Source organism: Mus musculus, chromosome 7 (genome assembly GCF_000001635.26).
Source record: "Mus musculus strain C57BL/6J chromosome 7, GRCm38.p6 C57BL/6J".
Classification (NCBI taxonomy): domain Eukaryota; kingdom Metazoa; phylum Chordata; class Mammalia; order Rodentia; family Muridae; genus Mus; species Mus musculus.
The window spans coordinates 97,545,997-97,562,179 of record NC_000073.6 but is presented as its reverse complement, the minus strand read 5'-3'; the positions used below and the strand labels follow the sequence as shown (position 1 = coordinate 97,562,179).

The following is a 16,183-nucleotide window of genomic DNA, read 5'->3' as shown; positions in this document are numbered from 1 at the left end:
TGGTCATAGCTCCAAAAAATGTAAATTATTTAAACCATATTTATTAAGTTCAGGTTGGATCTAGGATTGATCAATCACAGAGTATGGGATGGAAAAGAACATCTGATCCAATTCTTTTATAGTCTTTAATAAATAGTTGTAATCATGGGGCTGGAGAGTTGGCTCAGTGATTAAGAGCACTGACTGCTCTTCCACAGGACCCAGGTTCAATTCCCAGCACCCACATGGCAGCTCACAACTGTCTGTAACTCCATGCCAGAGGATCTGACACCCTCACACAGACAGACATGTAAGCAAAACATCAATACACATAAAATAAAAACTATAGAGATCATCTAAAATTTATAAAACAATCATGTAGATATGTCCCTGTTCAATTTTGCCTTTAAAATTTTTTTAAGTAATTTAAAAACATTACAAGCTGGGGCTGAAGAGATGTCTCAAAACTTAAGAGCAGTTGTTTCTCTTCCAGAGGACCTGGTTTTGAGTCCCAGTACCCACTAGGTGGCTCACAACTGTCAAACTCCATTTCTAGGGGCTCTATCACCCCTTTCTGGCCTCCACAGACACTAGGCAAGCCCATGGTACACAAATATTCATGTAGGCAAAGCACCTACACACAAAAATTCATAAATGTTTTAAGTCACAAATACTTTTAAATTTAATTTTTATTTTATTTGTGTGCACAGGTGTTTTGCCTGCCTATACGTCTGTGCATCACTTGCATGCAGTATTCACAGAGACCAGAAGAAAGCCTAGAATCTCCTGGGACTGGGAGTTACAGACAGTTGTGAGCCACCATGTGGGTGCTGGGACTCGAAAAGAGAAACAAGGTCCTCCGAAAGAGAAACAAGCACTCTTGTTGGTTTTGAGACAGGGACTCACTGTGTAGCTCTGACTGTCCTGGAACTCAGTCTGTAGAGCAGGCTAGTGTCAAACTCACAAAGATCCGATGGCCTCTGCCTCCAAAGTTCTGGGGTTAAATGCGTGTATGCTACTACGCCCAGGTGCAACAGTGCTCTTAACCACTGAGCTATCTCTCCAGACAATAAACTTCAATATCGTTTTTTAAAGAAAACAATCTAATCATCTTAATTTCTTCTGATCTTTGCAGAGAGCAGAGAAACTAGAGACCCTCTTCTGAGTCTCTCAGCTCTGTATTCTGTCCCAAGATAAAGATGAACTTTGTGCCTGATGTTCTCTTTTCTATAGTTACAAGGCAAGGATTAGAATCAGGAACCTAGCAAACAGCATCATCGAACACACAGGCTTTATTTAAGTTTAGTGTCCAGGAGTGTTGACATCATTAGATATCATTAGATAGTTCCTTTTTATTGAGGAGTAACAGCCCATCAGAAACTTGTAACAAATCAGTTTACTCACTGTTGATCACCAGTTACTTTGTTATCAATTGTAGGCAATTATGAATACAAATACTAGGAACACTCACATGGAAGTATTGAGTGATGCCTGCCAGGCATGGTGGCAGCACACCTTTAATCCCAGCACTCGGGAGGCAGAGGCAGGAGGATCTCAGTGAGTTACAGGCCAGCCTGGTCTGCAGAGTGAGAGCTAGGACAGCCAGGGCTACACAGTGAGACCCTGCCTCGAAAAGAAAAAAAAAAGTCTTTGCGTAAACATGAGTTTCATTTCAAGATTTTAAGATAAACACTCAGGGGGCATAATAAGCCTATAACTCCCAGGTTTCTTCAGTTTTAATGAAGTTTTATTCTGCCTCCTCTCTGTTGGCCCTTTAGCTTTCTAATGGAGGGAGAGGAGAGGCGTGGAAAGAGATTTTCCTATGAAAGTGGGACTTATCTAGGCCCGTTACTGGGCTTAGCACAACGGTTTTTAATCGTTGTTGTTGGCTGGTTGGTTTTTTGAGACAGGGTTTCTCTGTGTAGCCCTGGCTGTCCTGGAGCTCACTCTGTAGACCAGGCTGGCCTCAAACTCGGAGATCTGCCTGCCTCTGCCTCCCAAGTGCTGCAATTAAACTGCCTGGTTTTATGTTTCATTCTTTTAAGCTTCAAGGAGGTTGTTCCTTGGTATCAGGACCCAGCTGGGCTCTTTATAGTGTTCACTTTAGCAGAACCTTAAAGAGCTCATTGTAGCAGAAATATTGTGTCTGAGCTCAAATTCTAGTTCTACCACTTGACAGTGTGTCAGCCTAGGCAAGCTGTATGTTTCTGAGCAGCAGCGTCCTCATCTATAGTATGACAGTGGAGGCTTTTGTGCCTAACTTTCTCGTTTTCTTTTCCTATCTTGTCTTTTACTGGTTTTTGTTTTGTTTTTGTTTTCGAGATGGGGTTTCTTTATCTTTCCCTACATCCCCAGCTGCAGGATTTTTTTTTTTTGTATCAAATCAGCTTGACTTTATTCAAATGTGATAGGAAACAAATTAATAAATGTAGGAATAGAAAGACGTTTAGGTATGGGGTTATTAAAAAAAACAAGCATGCTCACAAAATGAAAATTCATAACCAGTTTAATAAATCTGAACTAGATACTGGGGCTGGTTAACAAATTATCTGAGTCATGTAGTTCTTAAACCCAGAATGCTATTTTGGGAGGGTGTCTTAAAATGGATTTGGGTTTATTTATTTTGTTGTTTATTTTTATTAGATATTTCTTCATTTACATTTCAAATGCTATCCTGAAAGGCCCCTATACCCTCCCCCCGCCCGCGATGCTCCCCAACCCACCCACTCCTGCTTCCTGGCCCCAGCATTCCTCTGTACTGGGGCATATGATCTTCACAAGACCAAGGGCCTCTCCTCCCATTAATGGCCGACTAGGCCATCCTCTGCTACATATGCAACTAGAGACATAGTTCTGGAGGGTACTAGTTAGTTCGTATTGTTGATCCTCCTACAGGGTTGCAGACCCCCTTAGCTCCTTGGGGAGTTTCTCTAGCTCCTTCATTGGGGGCCCTGTGTTCCATCCAATAGATGACTGTGAGCATCCACTTCTGTATATGCTAGGCACTGGCATAGCCTCTCAAGAGATAGCTATATCAGGGTCCTGTCAGCTAAATCTTGCTGGCATACAGCTGCAGGATTCTTAATTATTTCCTAAATCGCAATCTTAGCATGGTGTGCAGTCAGTCGCTGTCTTCTCCAACCACACCTGTCACTCTGCTTGAGTCATACTGAATACTTTACTTATAATTATGTGTGTATCTGTGTGTAAGTGTGTCCACATGAGTACATAGGTCATAAGAAGGTATCAGATCTCCCCGAGCTGGAGTTACAGCAGTAGTGAGCTGTCCAGTGTGCAGGAATTGACACAGGTCCTCTTCACCAGGAGGACACACTCTTAGCCCCTGAAACGTCCCTTACTTGCTAATACTGCTCCTCACCCCACTGAAATTGCCTGCTGGCCATTGTAGCATATGCCTATAATCCCAGCACACCATAGCTAGAGACAGGAGGACCAGGAGTTCAAAGACAGGCTATCGACTGAGCTTACTGCCAGTCTGAGCCACATGAGCTCTGCCCAAAATAGAGGGGCAGGGGCAGAAGAAGGCAATCTTGTGTGTTTCCCATTACACTTGGAACGTCTTGACTACAGCTCTGCATCTTCTTGTTTCCATGCCCAGAATGTGAGACTATGCTTGGCGGAAAGCAAACCTCAGTCAACAGTTCTAGAATGAACCCCATAAGGATGGCTGTTGTGGGGACTGAGTAGTTAAGCGTTTGCTGCTCTTACAGATGATCTGGGGTTTAGTATCCATCATCTACATGATAGCTCACAGCCACCCGTAACTCAGATGTCCTCTGCCGGCCTTGGTGGCCACCAGGCACACACATGCTGCGCATGCATACATGAAGGCAAAACGCTTAAAATAAGAATTTTTTATTATTTTTGGCATATATTTAAAATAACAATATTTTTTAAAAGCGTTGGGTTGTGAAGAAAGATCAGTACCTTTCTGCTCTCTCCTCCATATCCAGCATTCTCCTGGAGTGCAGCCAGCAGATGTAAAGGAAGTTGCTGAGAAAGGGGTACAGACTCTTGTGATTGGCAGAGGAATGAGTGAGGCCTTGAAGGTAGGTTCTGATGTCTACAGCATTCCTGAGGGCAGGCACTTACCTCTCAGACCTTAGCACTCTAAGGTACTACTTGCTCTATATTTCCTTCATTAGAGTTCAGCTCTAAATACACGGCCTCTCTTTTTGCTGAGTAATACGTGGCCTAGGATGAGTAAGACTGCACCCACTCCACTTTGTCAGTGCTGGGCTTTCCAAATCTCTGTGCCCATCTCCAGTGTGTCCTTTCAACTATTTCTCACAAATACCTCAGTTCCAGAAATTCTCACCTTCTGTGGTTATCAGGTCAGTCAGCCATGTGGGTCAGCAACGGGAATCACTCTGGGCAGTGCATTGTTCTGTAATGTTATCACGGTGTGAACATCACAGAGTGTGCATACACAGAGCAGTGGTGCCAGCTGGCTATGAACTCTTGTGGAACCACACTTACACATGGGGTCCATTTTGGGGTGAAAAATCCATTAAGGAATACAGAATTATTGTTGGTCATTGAACTTTTGGGGCTCTTGCCCCTATATCCTGAATGCTAAACTTACAAGTATGCACTATCACACACAGTTCATGCCATGCTGGAGGACTGACTCAGGGTTTCACGCACGCTCAGCAAGTACTCCATCCACTGAGCTCCATCGTTGGTTTATCAGTTCAGTTTAGTTTTGACAGGGTCTTCTTTTGTATCCCTGACTGGCCTGGAAATTGCTGTGCAGGAGGCTGCCTTTCCTTCCGTTCCTTCCGTGTGCTGGAAGCACAAGCATCCGCTGCTGTGCTCAGCCCACTGCTTTACATTTTGATAGTATATTTTACACTATTCCTTTTTATTTTCTTTCAAGTTATGTTTTCTGCTGCATTGAGAACGTAAGTGTCTATCTCATTTCATTTGTAAAATAGTGCACACTTACTGTAAACCACTCAGGAGTCAATGAAGAACTGGGAGTAAAGATGAAGCGGCTCTTCCCTGCAGGCGCCGCGTAGATTCCTACTGCTCCAACCCTTTGTCCACACCTCCATATGTGTTCACGCTGACACATATGCACGCATGCAGACTCAGCCCTGCCATATTGTGGTGCTTTGAATATGGTGGCCCAGGGAGTGGCACTAGTAGGAAGTGTGGCTTTGTTGGAGTGGGTGTGGCCTTGTTGGAAGAAGTGTGCCACTGTGGGAGTGGACTTTAAGACCCTCACCCTAGCTGCCTGGAAGTCAGTCTTGCACTAGCAGCCTTCAGATGAAGATGTAGAACTCTCAGCTCCTTTTGCACCATGCCTGCCTGGATGCTGCCATGCTCCCGCCTTCCTTGATGATAAGGGGCTGAACCTCTAAACCTGTAAGCCAGACCCAATTAAATGTTGTCTTTATAAGAATAGCCTTGGAGGCCGGGCAGTGGTGGCACATGCCTTTAATCCAAGCACTTGGGAGTCAGAGGCAGGCAGATTTCTGAGTTCCAGGACAGCCAGGGCTACACAGAGAAACCCTGTCTTGAGAAAAAAAAAAAAAAAAAGAGTAGCCTTGGTCATGGTATCTGTTCACAGCAGTAAAACTCTAACTAACACAGAAGTTGGTACCAGGGACTGGGGTATTGATTGCTGAGATAGGCCTGGCCACATTTTTGTTTGGAAGAATGTGAATTTTGGGAGTTTTGGGAATTTGGAAAGCCATGGAATGCTTTAAGTGAGGTTTAATGGGCTATTCTAGTAAGAATATGGAAGACTTTGTTGCTGAGAGTGATTTGAACTGTGCAGACCTGGCCCAAGTATTTTAGCGGAGAGAATTTCAGTACATGGCCTAGAGACTGTTTTTGTGGTATTTTGGTGAAGAATGTGGCTGCCTTTTGCCCTTGTCTGAAGAGCCTACTAAAGTAAAGAGATTTTATATTAATTGCATTGACAAAGGACGTCTCAAAAAAGCCTAGCGGAGTCTGTGTTCCCTGGTTAAGAGCATTTTGAAGAAGTGCGGCAAGCTTAGAAAGGAAAAGTATAAAATGTAAGGCTCAAGTACTAATTAAGGGGCTGCGGGATTAAGTGGAGCTGAGGGCTGTCTTCCTCTTTACCTCCTTAGGGAGTGGTGATCCTCAGCGCACGGTCCCACTCTGCTAAGCTTACTGTATGTGTTTGCAGTTGAACAAGGAATAGTCTGGACTTTTAATTTGGAATGAACTACAATCCAGAAATGGAGGGCACACTGTGATCCAGGGCCAGTGAGTTTGCGGCTCTTTCCCACTTTCTCTTCTGTTGGATTCAGTGTATCTGGTTTTATGTCAAGGAACTTGATCCACTTGGACTTGAGCTTTGTGCAAGGTGATAAATATGGATCTATTTTCATTTTTCTACATATAGGTTGCCAGTTGAACTAGCATGATTTATTGAAGCTTTCTTTTTCCCATTGTATGTTTTTGGCTTCTCTGTGGAAGATCAGGTGTCTATGGGTGTGTGGGCTTATTTCTGGGTCTTCAATTCCATTTCATTGATCGACCTGTTTGTCTCTGTACCAATACCATGAGGTTTTTTTTATCACTATTGCTCTGTTGTACAGTTTAAGGTCAGAGATGGTGGTTCCCCCAGCTGTTCCTTTATTGGTAAGAATTGTTTTCGCTATCCTGGGTTCTTTGTTTTTCCATATGAAATTGAGAGTTGCTCTTTCCATGTTTGTGAAAAACTGTGTTGGAATCTTAATGGGGATTTCATTGAACCTGTAGATTGCTTTTGGTAGGATGGTCATTTTTACTGTGTTGATTCTACCAATCCATTGGCACAGGGGGAAACTTCCTAAACAGAACTCCAATGGCTCAGGCTCTAAGATCAACAGTTGATAAGTGGGAACTCATGAAATGGAAAAGCTTCTGAAAGGCAAAGGTCACAGTCAATAGGACAAATTGGCAACCTACAGATGGGGAAAAAATCTTCACCAACCCCACATCCAATAGACAGCTAATATCCAAAATATATAAAGAACTCAAGAAGCTAACCTCTAAAAACCAAATAACCTAACTTAAAAATGGAGTACAAAGCTAAACAGAGACATCTCAACTGAGGAATACTGAATGGCCGAGAAGCACCTAAAGAAGTATTCAGCATCCTTAGTCATCAGGGAAATGCAAACCAAAACAACCCTGAGATTCCACCTCACACCAGTCAGAATGGCTAAGATCAAAAACTCAGGTGACAGCAGATTTGTCGAGGATGTGGAGAAAGAGGAACACTCCTCCATTACTGGTGGGATTGCAAGCTGGTACAACCACTCTGGAAATCAATCTGGCAGTTTCTCAGAACATTGGAAATAGTTCTACCTGAAGACCCAGCTATGCCATTACTGGACATATACCCAAAAGATGTTCCACTGTGTTCATAGCATCCTTATTTATAATAGCCAGAAGCTGGAAACAACCCAGATGTCCTTCAACAAAAGAATGGATATAGAAAACGTGGTACATTTATACAGTGGAGCACTACTTAGCTATTAAAAAACTATGACTTCATGAATTTTGCAGGCAAATGGATGGAACTAGAAAATATCATCCTGAGTGAGGTAACCCAGACTCAGAAGAACATACTTGGTATGTTCTCACTGATAAGTGGATTTTTTTTTCCATGTGGTTGCTGGGATTTGAACTCAGGACCTTCAGAAGAGCAATCGGTGCTCTTAACCACTGAGCCATCTCTCCAGCCCGATAAATGGATAGTAACCCAAAAGCTCAGAATACCCACAATACAACTCACAGACCATATGAAGCTCAAGAAGAAGGAAGACCAAAGTGTGAATGCTTCAATCCCACTTAGAAGGGGGAACAAGATAAGCACTGGAGGTAGAGGGAGATCCTGGGTAGGAGAGGGGAGGGGAGGGGAAGAGGGGGAGGGATGGCTTAGGTATGGGAAGAGACAGAAAAGTCCAGAGGGCCAAGAGAATGAATAGAAATCTGTAGCAGTGGGGGAGGGGCAGGGAGGGACCACTAGAAAGTCCTAGATGCCATGGGATACCTGCTGAGAAAAGCTGCTATCAGGGAGTGGAATCACACAAAGAGAAAGAATCGTGCTGTAGTTAACAAGGCAGAAAGAAGTTGGAAAACTGAAGACCACTTTGACCTCAGATATTGGAGATGCAGATGTTGGAGTTTGCCTAGCTGATTTCCTGTCTTGCTTTGGGGATTACAGTTAAATGATTGGTTGAATCTCTGAAGAGACTTTGAACTTTAGACTTTTAACATTGTTGAGACTGCTATGGATAATGGGGACTTTGGAAGTTGGACTAAATATAATTTTTTTTATTATGCTATGGCTAGGTATGGCCCCCATAGACTCTTTTATTTGAACAAGCCTATGGGAGCCAGGGGAATGTAGTAGTTTGAATATATTTGGTCCTTAGTGGCACTATTAGGAACTGTGGCCTTGTTGGAGTAAGTATGGCCTTGTTGGAGAAGTGTGTCACTGTGGGGGTAGACAATGAGACGCTCCTCCTAACCACCTGGGAACTAGTCGTCTCCTAGCAGCTCTTAGATGAAGATGTAAAACTCTCAGCTCTGACTGAGCCATGCCTGCCTGGATGCTGCCATGTTCCCACCTTAATGATAATGGACTGAACCTCTGAACCTGTAAGCCAACCCCAATTAAATGTTGTCCTTATAAGAGTTACCTTGGGGGGGGGGGCTGGTGAGATGACTCAGTGGGTAAGAGCACCCGACTGCTCTTCTAAAGGTCCAGAGTTCAAATCCCAGCAACCACATGGTGGCTCACAACCATCTGTAACGAGATCTGACGCCCTCTTCTGGAGTGTCTGAAGACAGCTACAGTGTACTTACATATAATAAATAAATAAATCTTAAAAAAAAAAAAGAGTTACCTTGGTCATGGTGTCTATTCACAGCAGTAAAACACATTTAAATAGGAACATATCGTATATATTGTCCTATTTCCATCTTACGTTGTTCTAGACAGCTTTCCACAGAAGGATATAGAGACTTACATAATTCTATCCTTTATATAAATGCCCTGCAGTCCTACGCCCTACTGATGAGGGCACACTTTATTTGTATTGTGAAGTTTTAACCTAGGGGCTGGTGAGATGGCTCAGCACATGAGAATACTTACTGCTCTTCTGGAGACCCCAAGGTCAGTTCCCAGCACACATGTGGCAGCTCACAACTGTCTCTAACTCCAGGGCCACAGGCTCTGACACCCATCCTCTTCTGGCCTCCATGAACGCCGGGCACAAAGGTGGTGCACAGACATGCATGAAAGCAAAATACACAAAGTTATAAATAAATCTAAAAATTGTAAGTTCCTTTCCCTCCATTATAATAGTCTTTTTATATAAGGCTTTTGGTAACAAACCTTTCAAACTAAGATAGGGCATATTTAAAAATATTTCATCCAGCTCTAGAGTTGAGCTAAAAAATATTCAGGATAAATCAAAATCAGTATCATCCATTAGTAGTTGGGTCCTATCTCCACTGCAGAGAGAGCTCAGTTGCTAAAGCTCTTCACTTGCAAGCACAATGACCCGTGTTCAGTTCCCCAGCATCCCAAGCCCTGCAGAGAAGGCTCAGCAGCTAAGTAAGCCACAGGATGGCTCACAACCGTCTGTAACTACAGCTCTAGGGATCTGATACCCCATTCCCATCTCCACAGGCACTAGGCACAAATGTGGTGCGTAGTCATGCAGGCTGGAAAAAAAAAACAAAAACAAAAACAACAACAACAAAACCATAAATACACACAAAATAAAATTTAAAAATGTATGTGACTTAAAAAAAATTATTGGAGCCAGGCGTAGTGGCGCACGCCTTTGATCCCAGCACTTGGGAGGCAGAGGCAGGCAGATTTCTGAGTTCGAGGTCAGCCTGGTCTACGAAGTGAGTTCCAGGACAGACAGGGCTACACGGAGAAACCCTGTCTGGAAAAAAAAAATAAACAAAAAAATTATTGATTTTATTTCATGTATTTATGTTGTCTCACCTGCATGAACATCTTTGCATTACGTACTGCCTGGTGCCTGTGGAGGCCACAGAGGCAGATTCCCAGGACCGGAGTTGTTAGAGTTGGGAGCCACCATGTGGGCACTGGCCTCAAACCTGGATCCAACAAGTGCTCTTCATTGTTGAGCCGACTCTCAAGCCTGCTTTGTAATTGATGGTGGGAACAAAACCTCACTTGCTTTATTTATCTTAGTCCTCGGTGTCTGGCACAATGTCTAGACTATAGAAAATAACTTAAAATACTCATACATTTAGCTACAGATATAATACCCCTTTTTGTTTGTTTGTTTTGAGACAAGGTCACACTTTGTAGCATTGGCTTTCCTGGAACTCATTCTCTGTGTACTCTAGACTCACCTCAAGTGCACAGAGAACATCTGGCCTATATGTATATCTGTGCATCAGTTACATTCCATGCCCACGGCAAGGCACCATACACATAAAATAATAAAATAAATTTTTTTTTTTGAGACAGGGTTTCTCTGTATATCCCTGGCTGTCCTAGAACTCACTCTGTAGACCAGGCTGGCCTCGAAATCAGAAATTCACTTGCCTCTGCCTCCCAAGTGCTGGGACTAAAAGTGTGCACCACCACACCTGGCCAATAAAATAAATATTAAACAATTATTTAAAAATAAAAACAGCAAGCTAGATAACTTCAGATAAAAAATACTGTAAACAAAATGGCGCCTTGGGAGCAGTTGCTTATGATTGGTCCAGAAAGGCTGCTCTGAGAAGACGTTTAAGTCGCAGAATATGAGCATGTCAGTGACATCCGCATGCAAGCTCTGTGATACAGCTGCAAACCGGAGCGAGCGTTCGATGCTTTGAAAAGCTGGTGGAAGGCCTTGTGGTTTGGCATATGGGAAAGTTTGACTTTAGATTTAAGTTGGACCGATCACACTTTAAAAATTTACCTAGCATAGGCTATGCACCACGTTAGACATGTTCTATACCTTCACTCAGTTCTCATAGCAGCCCTGTGGACCCGTTATGACTAGATCTGAGTTATAAACAGGGATAAGTCCAGGGTTAGTTACTTCCTTACTCAGAACTACAGTGCTCGAGGGACTTCAACCCAGGGCTGACCCATAGATCCTGCTCTGCCTGTCCACTGGGGACAAAGCGAGGGTGCCGTGAGACAGTTGGGAAGTTGACAGTGGTCTTTTTTTCCCACACTGGTACTGGGGAGTGGACACAGGGCTCGTGCCTGCTCATACCCCGAGCCACTGCAGTGCAACCCCAGCACCTCACAGGCTCTTCTGAAACTCACCAGGGCTCCTGCCTAATTTTGGAATGGTGACACACGGGATGATTGAGAAGTGACAGGTGTTCTGTCTAATTCTGTAAAGTGCGCTTGCCTTATACTGGGAGGAGTTCTGGGGCTCCTGTCCCCCTTCTTATCCATCTCCTTTCCTTCTTTTCAGGTGCCTCCGTCGACTGTGGAGTACCTGGAGAAACAAGGCATTGATGTGCGGGTCCTCCAGACAGAGCAGGCCGTGAAGGAGTATAATGCCTTGGTTGCCCAAGGGGTCAGGGTAGGAGGTGTCTTCCATTCCACCTGCTGATGGCGCCTACAGAGGAGAATAAATCAGACCACAAAGCCTTGGCTGTCTTACCAGTCTCCACATCAGCCTCCACTGTGTATTTTGGACATATGTTCATGTTCTTGGGACAGATTGGTGGGAGGCTGAGGCACAGGTTTTGCACTCCAGGTTGCTTAAATCAGAGAAGAGAGAGGTTTGCTGACATTTAATATTGTGCTATGTGTTAGGTTCAAAGTTTGAGAAACTTGATACAAAAATAAAGGTTGAAACTTGAAGGCCAAAGAGAAAGTTGAGAGCATTAGCGATCTCACCACAGTTCATGCTTTGGGATCTTTATTCATTACTTCCACTCTTTTTTTGGTGACAGAAGATGGGGCATTTGAGACTGGATCTCCCTGGAACTTGCGATGTAGACCAGGCTGGCTTCAAACTCACAGAGATCTGCCTGCCTCTACTTCCTGAGGGCTGAGATCAAAGGTGTGCACCACCTTAACCAACCCAACTATTTTTTAAAGCGCTTCATATGCTAGACACTGTTGTAGGCTCCAGAGAAATAGCAAAATGACCCATTTTCATGATGCTAGTAAACAAATACTGGCTGTATATGAAATCGGTTATGAAAAGGAAGAGTAGGATGGTGTGGGGCAGCGAGAGGAAGCCTGGTCCTTGTTCTGACCCAGCCGGGACATGGACAGGATTGACAGATAGACAGATTTCTCCATTCCGTGGGTGCATGGCCATTCTTAGTTGGTGGAGTGATTTGTCTGGTAAATTCTGGTAATGAACGAGACTCTGGCGTGCTAACTAGCTACCCCAAGCAAGCAGCCCATGTCCCCCAACTTCTTAGAGAGGCAAGTGGTGTTCAGCCACCCGAGATAGAGCAATAACAAGTCTATGATGCCCTTAGATGTCCAGGGCTACACAGGAGCTACGGCGACTGGCTCAGCGTGTGCCTGCCTTACGCTGGCAGGTACGGGTAACCTGGTGAACCCCGTTTGTGGTGGCAACCGGGGATTGCAACTCTCCCCATGGACAAGGACCAGGCTTCCTCTCACAGTCCACTGCCCCACAGGAAGGAGGCGATTTCAGACTTGTGGTCAAGAAGGATCCTGTGCAGTTGGCATGAACAAACACTGAGTGAAGCGACACTAACCATGGAAAGATGCCCACAGCTAGGCTGACTGTCCGGTAACTGACTCTGACCTTAAGCCCAACAGGCCTCAGGCCCCTAAATATAAAATGTTAGAGCTGGATTAGATGTCTGTTTTAGGGTTTCTATTGCTGTGATGAGACACATGACCAAAAGCAACCTGAAGAAAGAGTTTATTTCAGTTTATGGCTTATCGTCCATTATCCAGGGAAGTCAGGGCAGGAATGCAGAAATCCAAGGCAGGGACCTGGAGGCAGGAACTGATGCAGAGGCTGTGGGGGAGAGCTGCTGACTGGTTAACTCACCATGGCTTGCTCAGCCTGCTGCTTACACCATCCAGGACTGTTTGCCCAGGGATGGCACCACCACAGTGAACAGGGCCCAGCTACACTAATCATCAATCAAGAAAATGTCATACAGACTTGCTTATAGGTCAATACTTTTTGTTTTGTTTTGTTTTGTTTTGTTTTTTCGAGACAGGGTTTCTCTGTGTAACCCTGGCTGTCCTGGAACTCACTTTGCAGACCAGACTGGCCTCCAACTCAGAAATCCTCCTGCCTTTGCCTTCCAAGTGCTGGGATTAAAGGCATGCGCCACCACCACCCGGCTTTATAGGTCAATACTATGGAGAGATTTTCTCCAATAAAATTCCTTCTTCCTTCTGGGTGTTGTGGTGTATGCCTTTAATAGCCAGAACTTGGAAGGCAGAGGCAGGTGGATCTCTATGAGTTTGAGGACAGCCAGAGCTACACAGAAACCCTGTCTTGAAAAGAAAAAAATCCTTCCCAGAAGAAGTAATTTTATGTCAGCCTGACATAAAAACTAGCCAGCACAATGTCTTTTAAAAGTCCCCACAGGCTCAGATAGTTTCCCCCTATTATTTAGTATAACAGGTGGCCTCTCAGACTATATTGAGGAAACTTTAAACTATCATCATCCTTGTTTTTATTATTTTTTAAAATTTTATATGTATGTATATTTTGTTTGCATGTATGCTTGTAAAGCCTGTGTATGAGAGGCCAGAAGAGGGTGTTGGATCCTGTGGAACAGATGCTGTGAGCCACCACCTGAGTGCTGGAATTGAACTCAGATCCGCTGGAAGGGTAGTTATGCCCTTAACCTCCGAGCCATCTGTCCAGCCCTTATTTTTTTCCTCGTAAAAGAACCATAAATAATCCCAGCATTCCAGAGGCAGAGGCAGAGGTAGAAGGTTTGAGCTTGAGGCCAAGTTGGGCTACATGGTGACTTCCAGGCCATCTGGGCTACAGAGAAAGAGTGTTTCAAAGTAACAGCACGGGGTGGGGGCAGAACTGCTGTGAGTGCAGGTTTGTGTCAAACAGCCTTGGCTTTAAAATACAGTTCTCTGCCGGTCACTGGGAGGGCCTTTATTTAATCTCTCCAAGCTCCACTGTTCCCATCCGTCAGATTGGTAGTACCTGCATCACTGTACGTATTACAGGAGACAATTGGCAGTAACTCCTAGCTCATTGCCTGGCATGTGGTAAGAACGCAATAAGCCAAAAGCACCGTTGTCATCCTCATTCCACTAGTGGAGCCGACGTAAACCAACAAGTTCCATTTTATGGCTATCACATAGCCTTTTATTAGTTTACAGATTTATAGAATGTGGGAGCCCAAAGGAACTACCTCATTTATTCAGCAATTATCTCCCATGTTCACTTACTGAAAACCTATCAACTAAATCTCTTAGGACCAGTTGTGGCTGGATCCTAGGAGCTTGGAGAGGTACAACTTATAGTTCTTAATCTTAAAGATATATGGAAAAGGCAGGCAGGGCAATGTACAACTGTAATCCAGTACCAAGGAGGCGAGGCAGGAGAATCAGCACAATAGCCAGCCTGGTCTATATAGCAGGTTACAGGTCACCCAGGGTTACATAGTAAGATCCCGTATCAACTTCCCTCCCCCAGAATGATAAGAGGAAGAAAGACAACACTAAAATAGTTATAAGATCTGGTGATAGTGCAAAGAAAAGGTGAATTTAGCTCAATCAGGATGGGAAGAAAACTATGAGGGACCACACTAAGGACATGACACTTCAGCTGAGCCTTAAGAAATGGCTCAGCAGTTAAGAGCACTGGCCTCTTCCAGAGGACCCAGATTTGAGTTCCAGCAGCCAAATGGTGGCTCACAGCAGTCTGTAAATCCAGTCCCAGGGAAACTGACACCCCCTCTGGCCTCTGTGGTTGTACATACATGGTACACACACACATACATGTAGGCAAAACACTCATACACATAATAAATGAGAAAAAAGACTTAAATGCCCATTGGTTCACCAGATTTACTTGGCAGCTGCCTGAACTAGACATTTACTAAATGTTGTGTTTATCACATCTATAACCTAAATAAAATCACTCTGCCTGGGCTGATGTTACAGCAGCAGCCTTAAAGGCTGGTTGTTTTTTTTTTTGCTTTTGTTTTTTGTTTTTTTTTTTTCTTTTTTCTTTTTTGCTCTGAGATACATGGGTGACCCAGTAAGGCATCTTTTTAATTTTTTTATTTTACATACAAACATTTTAATACTTAAAATCATAAGTTACAAATGAATCAAAGTGGGGGCCTATACCGGTACCCCCTAGGGACTGTAAAGGCAGAAGAACATGAGTGGTCAACACCTTCAGTGTCTGCACATGCCCAGCTAACTGCTCTGGCTTCAAGATGCCTGGGCCTGCCCCTTGCCTCCCACTGGTCATTGCCAGTGAAGCACCAAGTTAAGCTCAGAACAGAAGGTGGAGATGGACAGGTGGTTGGAAGAGAGGCAGGAGGCTGCTGCTGGCTCTGGTACCAGCCACTTGACCCAAGGCTGTGTCCACTCTGGGAGGACTGGGCATCCATCCCCTCTCCTCTGCAAGGGCTTGGCAGAAGCAAAGGAGCAGAGTGAGGAGGGAAGCTGGAGACGGATGACTGGGAGGCGGCTGGTGTGGATAAGTGAGCAGCCTCAGATGAGCTGCTGGAGGATCTCTCTAGGGAGGCATCTTACTGGGAGCCAATGCATAGATTAGAGAGAACAGCTTACGATATGGCATAGGAATGTAGAGATGCTGTTTTAGCTTCACTCGGAAAGTGGCCAGGCCAGGCTTAGTACCAGCACCATGTCTTCATCTCTGTTTAGCAGTACCTCTTAGTGCCCTGGAGGTCCCTGAGAGCGAGATCCTCACTGACCTGACACCCAGTGTATATCTGGGGGTTCCTGAGTGCCCGATGACTGACAAGATCCTTCTAACTCCGTATCCTATTATAAAGCCAATCCTGTGTCGCTACGAGGGCTCCTTGGTAGTGTAATCTCTGCCCCCGGCTCCCCCACACTCTAAATTAAGGTAGTTCCAGTGGGTACTGACTCAGGCATGGTTGTAATTGAATTACAACCTGCACTGTCCCTATATTACTAAAAAGATACATAAGGAGGGAGCAGTAAAAACTTTGACTGAGGAGTATTGCCATTAAATTTCCA

At 44.4% G+C, this 16,183-nt stretch overlaps 1 protein-coding gene across 5 annotated transcripts in view; it reads left to right on the top strand.

The window, feature by feature from the left end:
• Window positions 1-11,851, top strand: part of Aamdc (adipogenesis associated Mth938 domain containing) — a 29,229-nt gene extending 17,378 nt beyond the window's left edge. For 2 of the 5 annotated variants that reach the window (NM_183251.3, NM_001177945.1), the window contains 2 exons: window positions 3,954-4,049; window positions 11,439-11,849. In NM_183251.3, coding sequence (NP_899074.2) covers window positions 3,954-4,049; window positions 11,439-11,579 — 237 coding nt within the window. In that variant the 3' untranslated portion in view covers window positions 11,580-11,849. Of the gene's footprint in view, window positions 1-3,953; window positions 4,050-11,438 lie in introns of all 5 variants that reach the window. The other 3 variants (NM_001177947.1, NM_001177946.1, XM_006508114.4) reach the window with 2 other exon arrangements.
• The last annotated feature ends 4,332 nt before the right edge of the window (window positions 11,852-16,183 follow it).